At 42.9% G+C, this 13,598-nt stretch overlaps 1 protein-coding gene across 1 annotated transcript in view; it reads right to left on the reverse strand.

The window, feature by feature from the left end:
* Positions 1 to 11,248: 11,248 nt before the first annotated feature.
* LOC125486409 (exonuclease mut-7 homolog) overlaps positions 11,249 to 13,598 on the reverse strand; it is a 39,212-nt gene continuing 36,862 nt past the window's right edge. Inside the window, exon 2 of the mRNA XM_048613835.1 lies at positions 11,249 to 12,101. Within this exon, the coding sequence (XP_048469792.1) occupies positions 11,758 to 12,101 (344 nt within the window). The 3' untranslated portion in view covers positions 11,249 to 11,757. The remainder of the gene's footprint in view (positions 12,102 to 13,598) is intronic.

Raw genomic sequence — 13,598 nt, forward strand, 5'->3', positions numbered from 1 at the left:
TATTCATGTACCCATCCAGATATTTTTTTAAATGCTGTAATTGTACCAACCTCCACCACTTCTTCTGGCAGCTTGTTCCATACATGACAACCCCCTATGTGAAAAGTTGCCCTGTAGACCCCTTTTATATCTTTCTTCTCTCACCTTAAACCTATCCCCTCTAGTTTTGGACTCTCCTACAGTGGGGAAAAGACCTTGACTATTCACCCTGTCCCTATGATGTTATAAACCTCTGGAAGGTTTAGCTAACGATGCTCCAGGGAAAATAGCCCCAGCCTATTCAGCCTCTCTCTGTAACTCAAATTCTCCAAACCCAGCAACATGATGGTAAATCTTTTCTGCACCCTTTCAAGTTTAACAATATCTTTCCTATAGCAGGATGACCAAAACTGAATGCAATTTTCCAGAAATGGCCTAACCAATATATGGTACAGCACAACATGACATCCCAACTCCGATACTCAAGGCACTGACCAATAAAGGCAAGTGTACCAAACAACTTCTTCACTCCTGTCTACCTGTTACTCACATAGTCATAGAGATCTGCAGCACCAAAAAAGGCCCCTGGATGAAAATGTTTTAATCCACATCTGCCATAGAATCATAGAATTTTACCACACAAGGAGGCCATTCGATTGATCATGTGTGCATCAGCTCCCGAAAGAGTTATCCAGCTCATCCTATTCTCTAGTCCTAACTTCAAAGCCCTCTAAATTCAAATATGTATGCAGGTCACTTTTGAAACCTTTATTTTTATTCATTCAAGGGATGTGGGCTGTGCTGGCTGGGCCAGCACTTATTGTTGTCCCTAGTTACCCTTGAGAAGGTGGTGATGAGGTTCCTTCTTGAACCACTGCAATTCATGTGCTGTTGGTAGGTCCATAATGCCCTGATGGAAGGAATTTCAGGATTTTGACCCAACAACAGTGAAGGAACAGCGACATATTTCCAAGTCAGGGTGGCGAGTGGCTTGGAGGGGAGCTTGCACGTGGTGGCGTTCCTAGTAACCTATTTCTCTTATCCTTCTAGATGGACATGGTCTTGGGTTTCAAAGTTGCTGTTTAAGGAGCCTTGGTGAATTTCTGCAATGCGTCTTATAGATAATATACACTGCTGCTACCTAGCATTGGTAGTGAAGGCTAGAAAGTTTCTGAATGCGGTGCCTATCAAGCAGGCTGCTGTGTCCTGGATGGTGTCAAGCTTCTTGAGTGCTCCAGGTACCCATCGAAGCAAGTGGGGAGTGTTGCATACCACTCCCGACTTTTGCCTTGTAGATGGTGGACAGGCTTTGGGGAGTCAAGATGTGAATTACTCACTGCAAGATTCCTCACCTCTGACCTCTTTTAGCCACAATATGTGGCTAGTCCAGTTCAGTTTCCAGTCGCTCACATAAGTTGTTTGAGCTGTAAAAATCTAAAAAATCTAAAAACTCCTCAGAGGGTATTTTTGTAGTGTATCGTGTAGATGGCACACATTGTTGCAAATGAGCATTGGTGGTGGAGGGAGTGAATGTTTATGGATATGGTGCCAAACTTCTTAAGTGCTGTTGGAGCTATACTTATCCAGTTAAGTGGGGAGTATTCTGTCACAATCTTGACTTGTACCTTGTGGATGATGGACAGACTTTGGGGAGTCAGAGATGAGTTACTCGCTGCAGTATTCCTAACCTTTGATCTACTTTTGTAGCTACTCTATTTATATGGTGAGTCCAGTTGAGTTTCTGGTCAATAGGAACCCTCAGGATTTTGATAGTGGGGGATTCAGTGATGATAATACCATTGAATGTCAAGGCGTGGTGTGGCTAGATTGTCTCTTATTGAAGACGATCATTACCTGGTATTTGTGTGGTGTGAATGTTATTTGCCACTTGTCAATCCAATCCTGTTACTTCAGATCTGGTTGCATTTGTACGTAAACTGCTTCAGTATCTGAGGAGTCACAAATGGTGCTGAACATTTCGCAATCATCGTCAAATATCCCCACTTCTGACCTTATAATGGAGGGAAGATAATTGATGAAGCAGCTAAAAAGACGGCTAGGCTGAGGACATACCCTGAAGAACACGTGCACAGATGTCCTGGAGCTTTGATGACTGATCACTAACAACCACAAACATCTTCCTGCGTGGTAGGTATGACTTCAACCAGTGGACAGCTTGCCCTGATTCCAACAGATTTCAGTTTTCCTAGGGCTCCTTGATGCCATGCTCTGTTAAATATGGATTTGAAGCCAAGACCTGTCACTCTCACTTCAAAGCTTTGGAATTCTTCTGTCTATGTTTGAACCAAGGCTGTAATGAGGTTAGGAGCTGAATAGCCCTGGAGGAACCCAAACTCGGCGTCACTGAGCAGGTTATTGCTGAGCAGGTGCTGCTCGATAGCACTGTTGATGACACCTTCCATCACTTTACTGGTGATTGAGAGTAGACTGATGAACTGGTAATTGGCCAAATTGGATTTGTCCTGATTTTTGTGCACAGGAAATACCTGAGCAATTTTCCACATTGCTGGGTAGATGCCAGTGTTGTAACCGTACTGAAACGGCTTGGCTAGGGGAGCGGCAAGTTCTGGATCACAAGTCTTCAGTATTGTTGCTGGAATGTGTGAGGGCCTATAGCCTTTGTAATATCCACTGCCGCCAACCATTTCTTAAGATCATGTGGAATGAATCCAATTGTCTTCAGTCTGGTGGCTGTGATGCTGGGACCATTGGTGGAGGCCGAGATGGATCAACACTTGGCATTTCTGGCTGAAGATTGCTGTGATTGCTTCAGCTTTAACTTTTGCACTGATGTGTTGGTCACTGCCTTCATTTAGGATGGAGGTATTTGTGGAGCCTGCTCCAGGGATTGTCCACCACCATCCACAACTGGGTGTGGCAGGACTGCAGAGATCTGTTGATGGTGGAATCACTTAGCTCTGTCCATCACTTGCTGTTCATGCTGTTGGCATGCAAGTATTCCTGTTTGGTAGCTTCACCAGGTTGACACATCATTTTTAGGTATGTCCTAATGCACTCTTCACTGAACCAGGGTTGATTCTTTGGTCTGATGGTAATGGTTGAGTGGAGGATATGTCAGGCCATGAGATTACAGATTGTACTGGAGTACAATTCTGTTGCTGTAGATGGCTCTCAGCACTTCATGAATACCCAGTCTTGAGTTGTTCAATCTGTTTGAACTCTAACCCATTTAGCACAATGATAATGCCACACAACACGACGGAAGGTGTTCTCGATGTGAATTCTCCACAAGGACTATCCACATCTGCAGCAGGCAGATTGGTGAAGATGAAGTCAAGAATGTTTTTCTTTCTTGTTGGTTCCCTCACCATCTGCTGCAGACCCAGTCTAGCAACTATGTTCTTAAGGTCATGACCAGTATTGTTCCTGCCAAGCCACTCGAGCCTGATGAGCATTGAAAACCCCCACCCAGAATTCATTCTGCATCCTTGCCACCTTCATTGCTTCATGGAGGAGTACTGATTCATCAACAGAGGGAGGATGCTACATGGTAATCATCAGGAAGTTTCCAATGGAAACTGCCTATTGAATCCTCCTTCACCACTATTCCAGGCAGTGCATTCCAAATCCTAACAACTCTGAGTAAAGAGCAAAGAACAGTGCAGCACAGGAACAGGGTCTTCAGCTTACCAAGCCTGTGCCAACACATGACTCTCTTCTAAACTAAAAACCCTTCGCTCTACACGGTCAGTATCTCTTTATTCCCTGCCTATTCATGTATCTGTCAAGATGCCTCCCAAACAATGCTATTGTATCTGCTTCTACTGCCTCTTCTGGCAGCACAGTCCAGGCATTCTGTGTTAAAGACTTGCCTCTCACATCGCCTTTAAACTTTCCTCCTTTTACTTTAAACCCGTGTTCCTCCAGTAATTGACATTATTACCCTACGTAAAAGACTCTGACTATCCATTCTATCCACGTTTTTCATAATGTAGTAAACTTCTATCAGGTCACCCTCAGTCTCTGATGTTCAAGTGAAAACAAACCAAGTTTGTCCAATCTTTCCTCATAGCTAACACCCTCCAAACCAGGCAACATCCTAGTAAACCTTTATTGTGCCCTCTCCAAAGCCTCCACATCCTTCTGGTAGTGTGGCGACCAGAACCATTAGTAATATTCCAAATTTCTCCTCATCTCACTCCTAGCTCTCTTATTGAGTCTCGAAGTTGTGACCCCTAGTTTTTGATATAACAATTAGTGGAAACAGAATATCTTTCTTTACCCTGTCAAAATTGTTAATAATTTTATTGAACACCTCAATAAGGTCACCTTTTAATCTCTGCTCCAAGCAGAGTTAGGCCAATTTCTCTAATCTTTCCTGTAATCTCAAATCCCTCATTCTAGGTATCATTCTGGTAAATATTGTGCAGTCTCCATACCTTTAACATCCTTCCTTAAATAAGGTGCCCAGAACTGAATACAATACTCCAGATGTGTTCTGGCCAATGATTTGTAGAGGTGTAGCATCACCTCCTTGCTTTTATACCCTATGCCCCTATTTATAAACACAAAAATCCTGTAAGACATTTTAATAACTGTTTCAAATTACCTGGCCACCTTCAGAGAATAATGCCCACTGCTCCTGTGCTCCCTCAAAGTTGTACTATTGAGCCTGTATTGTCTCTCTGTGTTCCTCCCACCAAAATGCATTACCTCATATTTCTCTGCATTAAAATTCATCTGCCAAGTGCCTTCCCATTTGGCCAAGTTGTCAATGTCCCTCTGAGGTCACTCAGCATCATTCTTACAATTTGTTATTCTCCCTAACTTTGTATCATTTGCAAATTTAGAGATGTTCCCATCAACACCCATCTCCTCTAAACCTTCTTACCCTTACGTTAAAGTTATGCCCCCGGCTACTGATTTCCCTGATCAAGGGAAAAGTTTCTTTCTGTCTATCCTGTCTATTCTCTCAGTTTTATACATCTCAATTATGCCGTCTCCGCCCATTCTCTTTTACTCCAAGCACAACAACCCCAGTTTGTCAAATCTCTCTTCATCATTAGAATGGCTGGGTGATGGCCTGTTATCACTGGACTATTAAACCAGAGACCCAGTTAATGTTCTAGGGACCTGGGTTTGAATCCCGCCACGGCAGATGGTGGAATTTGAATTCAAGTATAATCTGGAATTAAGAATCTAATGATGACCCTGAAACCATTGCCGATTGTCAGGAAAAGCTCATCTGGATCACTAATGTCCTTCAGGGAAGGAAACTGCCATCCTTACCTGGTCTGGCCTACATGTGACTCAGGACCCACAGCAATGTGGTTGACTCTTAACTGCCTTCTGGGCAATAAATGCTGATCCAGTCAGTGACAGCCTATGAATGAATAAACAAAAATACAAACTCTCCAGCAACATCCTGGTTCTCAAGACCTTCTCCAGTGCAGTTACGTCCCTTCTATAAAGTAGATTCAAGAACTGCACACAATATTCTAATTCTAGCTCACCTTTAAGCCTCGGGTAATGAAGGCAAGTATGCCATTTACTTTTTAACCACTCTACCTATTTGTCCTGATATCTTAAGGTGGATTAGTGGGCGTGCATACCAAAGTCCCCCGATCCACGGTGCTTCCCAGGATCCTACCATTTATCAGGTATCCCTATTTTTTTTTGTCCTGCCCAAGGGCATTATCTCACAATTATCTGGATTGAATTTAATTTCCAACCAATCAACCCATCTGACAAGTCCATCTGTGTCCTCCTGTAGTCTAAGGCTACCCCACTCACTATTTACCACCCCATCAACTTTCATGTCATTCAAAAATCTATCGATTAACCCTCTTACATTTAAGTCTATGTCATTCATACAAACCACAAACAGCAAGGGCCACAACATTGACCCTTATGGGACCCCACTGGACACAGGCTTCCAGTATACGAAAAACCCCATCAAAACCAACAACTACTACTTCCTGCCAATTCTCCATCCAATTTTCTAAATTTCCTTAGATCCTATGGGCTCTTACCTTTGCTATCAGTCTCCCATGCAAGATCTTATCAAAAGCCTTCCTGAAGTACAAATAGACCACATCGAAAACATTGCCTTCATCTACACACGTGGTTATCTATTCAAAAAATTTAATCAAATGGTCAGACATGAACTCCCCTTAACAAAACCTTGCTGACTGTTCTTGATTAATCCCTGCTTCTCCAAGGGCAGATTAATTCTGTCCCTTAGAACTGCTATTAATAGTTTCTCCACTACTGAGGCTGGACTCATGGGTTTGTAGTTTGCAGGCTTATCCCTTGTTCCTTTCTTGAATCATTGGCTGTCCTTCAGTACTCCAGCACATTTCCCGTTGCCAGAGAGGAATTGAAATTTTTTCCAGTCCCCCTGCTATTTCCTCCTTTGCCTCATTCAACAACCTGGGATACATTTCATCCAGCTCTGGAGATTTATCAACTTTTAAGCCAGCTACTGCACTCAGAATCTCCTCTCTAGGAAAATTTGTTTAAATATATCACAGTCCCTTTGCCTGATTTCAATATTCACATCATCCCTCTTACTGATGAGTACTAGCACAAAGTGTTAAATGAACACAACCTAAATCCTCTGGCTCCATGCACAAATTAACAAATTATTGGTGATCCTCCTCTGTCCTGGACTATATGTAGATATTCTGATCCATCTAGAGGTATTCAGAACTCTGAGTTATTCTGATAGAGGAATATTGAGATATTCAAAATGGGTTTTGGTTACAATCACAATTATTCAAATACACAAGAGGAAAAGGCAGATACATAGATATTCAGACACAACAAGACACTGACAGAGATGCTTAGATATGCTGACATAAATAAAGATGTTCAGATGCACAGAGATAATTTCAGCCATTGAGATGTTAATAGTCCTACAAGGGAAAGGGCCATACTAGACCTGGTGTTGGGGAATCAGCCCAGTCAGAACATCCAAATTTCAGTGGGAGCAAATTACTGCAGATGCTGGAATCTGTACTGAAAACAACAAATGCTGGCAATTACAGCGGGTCAGACAGCACCCATGGAGGGACAGCAAGCTAACGTTTCGAGTCTAGATGAAGTTCTGATAAGAATCATCCATACTCGAAACATTAGCAAATTTCAGTGGGGGTGCATTTCAGGAACCGTGACCATAATTCTGGAAGTTTTAAGCTACTTATGGATAAGGACAAGTGTTGTCCTGAATGTAAGTATTAAATTGGGTGAAGGCTAACTACCACAATATTAGGCAGGAACTGGTGAATATAGATTGGGGGAAGCTGTATGAGGGTAAATCCACATCTCGCATGTAGGAATCTTTTAAAGGCCAGTTGATTAGAGTTCAGGATCAGCATGTTCCTGTGAAAATAAAGGATAAGGTGAAGGATGAGGATGACAAGATTCAGGAACGTTGGATGGCAAGAGAAACTGAGACCTTACTCAAAATAAAAGGAGGCATATGTAAGGTATAAGAAACTGAAGACAGACAGAGCCCTCGAAGAATACAAAGACAGAAGGAAAGAACTGAAATATTGCCAGAGGAAGTGGTGGGGGCTGGTATAATTACAACATTTAAAAGACATCTGGATTGGTACATGAACAGGAAGGGTTTAAGATGGATAGGGGCCAAATCCTGTTAAATAGAACTAAATTAATTTCGGATATCTGGTTGGCATGGATGAGTTGGACTGAAGCGTCTTTTCCATGCTGTACATCTCTATGACTCTATAAGGAATTAGCAGGGCTAAGCAAGGCCATGAAATGTCTTTGGCAAACACGTTTAAGGAAATTTTCAAGGTCTTTTATATATAGGGAAAGGTTAGGTCCACTCAAGGACAAAGGAGGGAATCTATGCATGGAGCTGGAGGAAGTGGGTGAGGTCCTTAACAAATACTTTGCATCAGTTTTCACAAAGAAGAAGGTCATGGTGTATGGTAAGTCTTGGGAGGAGTTTGTTGATATTCTAGGGCATGTTGACATAAGAAATGAAGTGATGATGGGTGTTTTGAAAAGCATTAAGATAGACAATTTCCAGGACCTAATGGGACCCAGAATAGTGGGGTGGGGGGTGGGGGCAGGTGAGGAAACTGCTGCGACCTTGTATGGAATCTTTATATCCTCTTTAGTCACAGGAGAGGTCCCAGAGGACTGCAGAATATCCTATGTTGTTCCTTTATTTAAGAAGGGCAACAGGGATAATCCTACAGGCCAGTCAACATTATGCAGTGTTAGGGAAATTATTGGAGAAGATTCTCAGCGATAGGATTTACTCACATTTGGGAGAATATGGACTTATTAGTGATAGGCAGCATAGCTTTGTGCAGGGAAGGACATGTCTCAAAATTTGATTCAGTTTTCTGAGGAAGTGACAAATATGATTGATTAGCGCAGGGTGATAGATGTCTAAATGGACTTTAGCAAGGTATCGCATGGCAGATTGATACAAAAGTCACATGGGACCCGCATTTAGCCAGTGAGATGGATACAGAACTGGTTTAGTCATAGAAGACAGAGATTAGCATTAGAGGGTGTTTTTCAGCTTGGAAATCTGTGCCCAGTGGTGTTCGTAATATTTATAAATGATTTGGAGAAGAATGTAGGTGGCCTGATTAGTTACTTTGCAGATGACACAAAGCTTGGGTGAGCTGCGGATAGTGAAGAGAATTGCCATAGGATACAGCAGGATATAGATAGGCTTGGGTCGAGGAACGATTTCATAAAATGGCTACAGTGTGGAAACAGGCCCTTTGGCCCAATAAGTCCACGCTGACCTTCAGAGCATCCTACCCAGACCCATCCCCCTATAACCCACCTAATCTACACATCCCTGAATGCTATGGGCAATTTAGCATGGCCAATCCACCTAGCCTGCACATCTTTGGACTGTGGGAGGAAACCCAAGCAAACAAAGGGAGAACGTGCAAACTCCACAGAGACAGTGGAATTGAACCTGGGTCCCTGGCGCTGTGAGGCAGCAGTGCTAACCACTGAGCCACCATGCCACCCGGGCAGATGGTAGATGGAGTTTAATCTAGACAAATGCAGATTGATGCATTTTGGGAGATCTAATGCAGGAAGGAAAGATGCATTATTAAGAAACATAGGTTTAAGATAAAAGGGGCAAGTTTAAAGCAGCTGAGAAAAGCAGATCTTTCACACAGAGGGTGGTAAGTGCCTGGAGTACACTGCCAGCGGAGCTGGTGGAGCAGATAGAATAGCAAGGTTTAAGAGGCAGATGTATGAATTAACAATATATATGACAGATATATGAATAGGCAGGGATTATGGAGGGATACAGACACGATAGAGACAAAAGGTTTTTAGCTTAGAAAGGCATTGTGTGTCAGGGCAGTCTTGTTGGTTGAAGGTCAGTAAACCCATTCAGTTGAACTTGGAGAAATTTCAGATCATTGTTGTTAAACCTATATTCTCTAGTAAGTGACATTTCCACACTGGGAAAAAGACTCTGACAATCCATTCTATCCAAGTCTCTAATAATATTGTCAACTTCTAACAGGTCACCCCTCCAATCTGTCCTCATAGCTAATACCCTCCAAAGCAGGCAACATCCTGGTAAACTCCAAAGTCTCCATATCCTTCTGGTACAGCAGCAACCAGAATTATACACAATATTCCAAATGTGTCCGAACTAAAATTCTGTACAGCTGCAACATGACCTGTCAATTTTTATATTGTAGGCCTGACCGATGAAGACAAGCGTGCCATATGCCTTCTTGACCATCTTATCCACTTGTGTTGCCAATTTCAGGGAACTGTGGACCTGTACGGCTAGATCGCTATGTATATTTGTGTTACTAAGGGTCCTACCATTTACTGTATACTTCCCTCCTCCAAAAGATCTCCTAAAATGCAGCAATGAAAGTCTTCCCTCTCAGGAGTTTTCAGACAACCAAATTTATTTCAGGACATTACAGCTCAAACAACTCACGTGAGTGCCTGGAAACTGAACTGGACGAACCATATATTGTGGCTAAAAGAGCAGGTCAGAGGTGAGGAATCCTGCAGTGAGTGACTAATTTCTTGAATCTCCAAAGCCTGACCACCATCTATAGGAGTGTGATGGAATACTCCTTACTTGCCTGGATGGGTGCGTGACATGCTCAAGAAGCTTGACACCATCCAGGACATAGCAGCCCACTTGATTGGCACAACATTCAGAAACATTCACTCCCTCCACTACCAACGCTCAGTAATAACTGTGTGTACCATCTACAAAATGCACTGCAGAAATTCACCAAAGATCCTTAGACAGCACCTCCCAAACCCACAACCATTTCCATCTAGAAGGACAATACAACAGATCCACAAGAACACCATCACACCTGCAATTTTCTCTTCAAGCAACTCGCCATCCTGATTTGGAGTTATATCACTGTTCATCCAGTGTCACTGGGTCTTTATCTTGGAATTATGAAGAAGGAAGCTCACCACCACCACCTTCTCAAGGGCAGCTAGGGATGGTCAATAAATGCTGGCTGAGCCAGAGACACCCACATCCCAAGAAACAAGTTTTTAAAAAAATTACGTTAGACTTGTGTCAGAAACTGGTTTGGCCTCAACTGGAGTACTGTGTCCATCTGTGGACACCCACTTTAAGAAGGATATAAAGGCTTTTGAGAGGATGTCAAAATATGCACAGCAGGAGTTCCAGGAATGAGGAACTTCAGAAACATGGATAGATGGGAGAAGCTGGGACTGCTTTCCTTGTGGGAGGAAGTTGACAGGAGATTTTATCAAGGTGTTCAAAATCAAGACACGTTTGGACAGAGTAGATTGTGAAAAACTGCTCCCTTGATGGAATGATCAAAAACCAGAGAGAGATATTTCAGTAAATTGGCAGCAGAAGCAAGGGCGATATGAGGAGAAACAATTTCTTTTGTGAAGAGTATGGTTTGGATTTAGAGTACACTGTCCACAAATGTGAAGAAGCCAGCTGCAATGGTGGGTTTTAAAAGATCATCATTTTGCAAATTGCATCATTTTCAGAACAGAAAGAATTGCAGGGCTGGAGGGAAATGGTGAAGGGGTGGAATTTGGTTGAGTTGTCCTTGCTGAACCAACATGGACACAATGGGCTAAATGGCTTTCTCTATCCTTTAGCCATTCAATAAAAAATATAATGTTCTTTACATCTGTTTAGGATTTTTCTTGAAATATTTAAAATGAAATCTTTAGCAATGCAACTTATGATATTATGGCAATTATATTCTCTTATTTCAGTAGTAACAAGCAGCACAGAAACTTGGCAAATGTCCAGTTTATTAATGTAAAATGTGATACAGGAAACCTCTTTTTAAAAAAAAAAGAGCTACCTGCACTTTGCAGAATCTCTGGCAGAAGACCGAGAGAACCACTCTAGAAACTTGCAGCTTTTGATTCAAAACAGTCTCCGTGGCCATTAAAACAATCATTAAAACAACCATGCAGACCAGAATAACATGCAGCAGCTTCAGAACAGGCACTTTCTCACCTGCAATAGCGAAGGTGGGGTCAGTGGCAGGACGAGGACAGGGTGAGTGGTAGGGTCAGATGGGAACAGGTGGTAAATGGTTTGACTCGCCAATCACTGAAGCAATGACTGGATGTAACCTCGGCATGCCTTCTTCAGACTGGCAACAACAATGTGCTTAACAGAAGAGCTGCAATGTGTGGAGAAATAAAGCAGCAAAACTAGGCACTGCCTCACTGACGAGCATTTCCTCTGCCTATTCTAAGATGAGTATTGACTTCCCGATGCGGCATCAAGACCTGTCACAGGTGGTAAAATGTCTTCTTGTCAGTCACATGGAGGACCTCCTGGAATTGGGACACTATTCGGTTGAAGTGAGAACCCTCCCAGAACACTTTGCCACATGAAACACAGCAGTAAAACATGACAACCTTGTCCAGGATCCCAGGTGGAATGGTCTCCACCTGCAAAACTGCACCACTCGTAAACTTCAGCGTCTTCAAATCAAGCCGAGATTTGTCTGCCCAATGACACCGGGGATTGTATGAGCATCTGCCTGCCTGACCCAAGTAGTTGCCAGCGTCTGTCTGTGGAGACACCACAGCCTGGTTTGCACTGGAGGAGCTCCTCATTGCAGTTGGAGGATCTGGAGAAAAAGAGCACACAAAACGAAGGGATACAGTTTGAGGGTGGAGATTCTCAAACATAAGCACTAATTGACACAAGAACCTCACACACACTCCAGTACCTTAGAATTCAAAGATGGCCTATTAATGACTCAAAACAAACACATTTATGATGGTGTAATGCTCCCCTTGGAATGTCAGTTAGTTTATATGTACCTGCACCAGCCTGCATGTGCCATCACACTGCTCTGCAATTTAGAAAGAGGACAGTTTCTTTCTTGTCGGCCTGAATCAGGTGCAGTTCATGGACTGGGCATTGAGATGACCTCAGTTAGGTCAATGTTTGAGGTACAGCATAAGAAGCAATTTGAAATGTCAACTCTGTTTCTCTCTCTACAGATGCTGCCAGTCCTGAATTTCTCCAGCATTTTCCGTTTATATTTCAAATTTCCAGCAGTTTGCTTCTAACCGAGGCACTATAATTGGCCTCAGAACCCTTGAATCAGACAAGCTAGGGTGCCTTTCCTTGATCACTACTCGGTGACCCCAGAATTACACACAGAAAGAGGAAATCAGCTAGGGTTTCTGTTCCTAATTATTAAGCCCGACACATGCTGAATATTTACTGAATGTGATCATCAGCACAGAATAGGTTTGGACATGGCACCTCTACTAGATCAATATTTGACTAACACTCACTTTCTGGATAATCTGCAGTTTTGGAAAACACTAGGTGTCTGTGGAACAGTAATCTAACATGAGTACTTACCTTCTCGACAGGAGGAGACACTTCCAGGATGAGGACAGAGACTGCTCCAAGGTGAAATAACTTGAACAGGTGAAGAGGATAGGTACAGCACAATAAAAAGAGGGGAGGGGTGGCCCTCTTATGGCACTGTGGTAGTGTCCCTCCCCCGGACCAGGAGGCCTGGGTTCAAGACCCACCTGTTCCAGCTGAACAGGTTCATTAGAAAAATAGGTTAACAAAAATAAAGGGAGGCCCTTCAAAAGTATACAGAGTGTAGGGGGTTGGTTAAAAATGAAATGAGGGGAGCAAAGAGGGGCCATAAAATATTTTTCACAGATAGGATCAAGAAAAAGCCTAAGGTTTTTTGTAATGTATTAAAAGTAAGAGGATTACCAGGGAAAGAGTGGGAACTATTAGAGACCAAAGAGGCAACCTGTGCATGGAGCCAGTGGATGTGGGTGAAGTCTTAAATTAATATTTCTCAACTGCATTCACAGAGGAGAAAGACATTGTAGCTGGGGATTTCAGCTGGGATGGTGATGTTCTAGACCATGTTAAGCTTGATAAGGAGGAGGTATTAGGTATTTAGTGGGCATAAACATGCATAAATCCCCAGAACCTGATGAGATGTATCCCAGAGATAGTAGGAACTGCAGACGCTGGAAAATCTGAGATAACAAAGTGTAGAGCTGGATGAACACAGCAGGCCAAGCAGCGTCATAGGAGCAGGAAGGCTGACGTTTCGGGCCTAGACCCTTCATCAGAAAAG

This window comes from Rhincodon typus, chromosome 28 (genome assembly GCF_021869965.1).
Source record: "Rhincodon typus isolate 14 chromosome 28, sRhiTyp1.1, whole genome shotgun sequence".
NCBI classification, from domain to species: Eukaryota; Metazoa; Chordata; class Chondrichthyes; order Orectolobiformes; family Rhincodontidae; genus Rhincodon; species Rhincodon typus.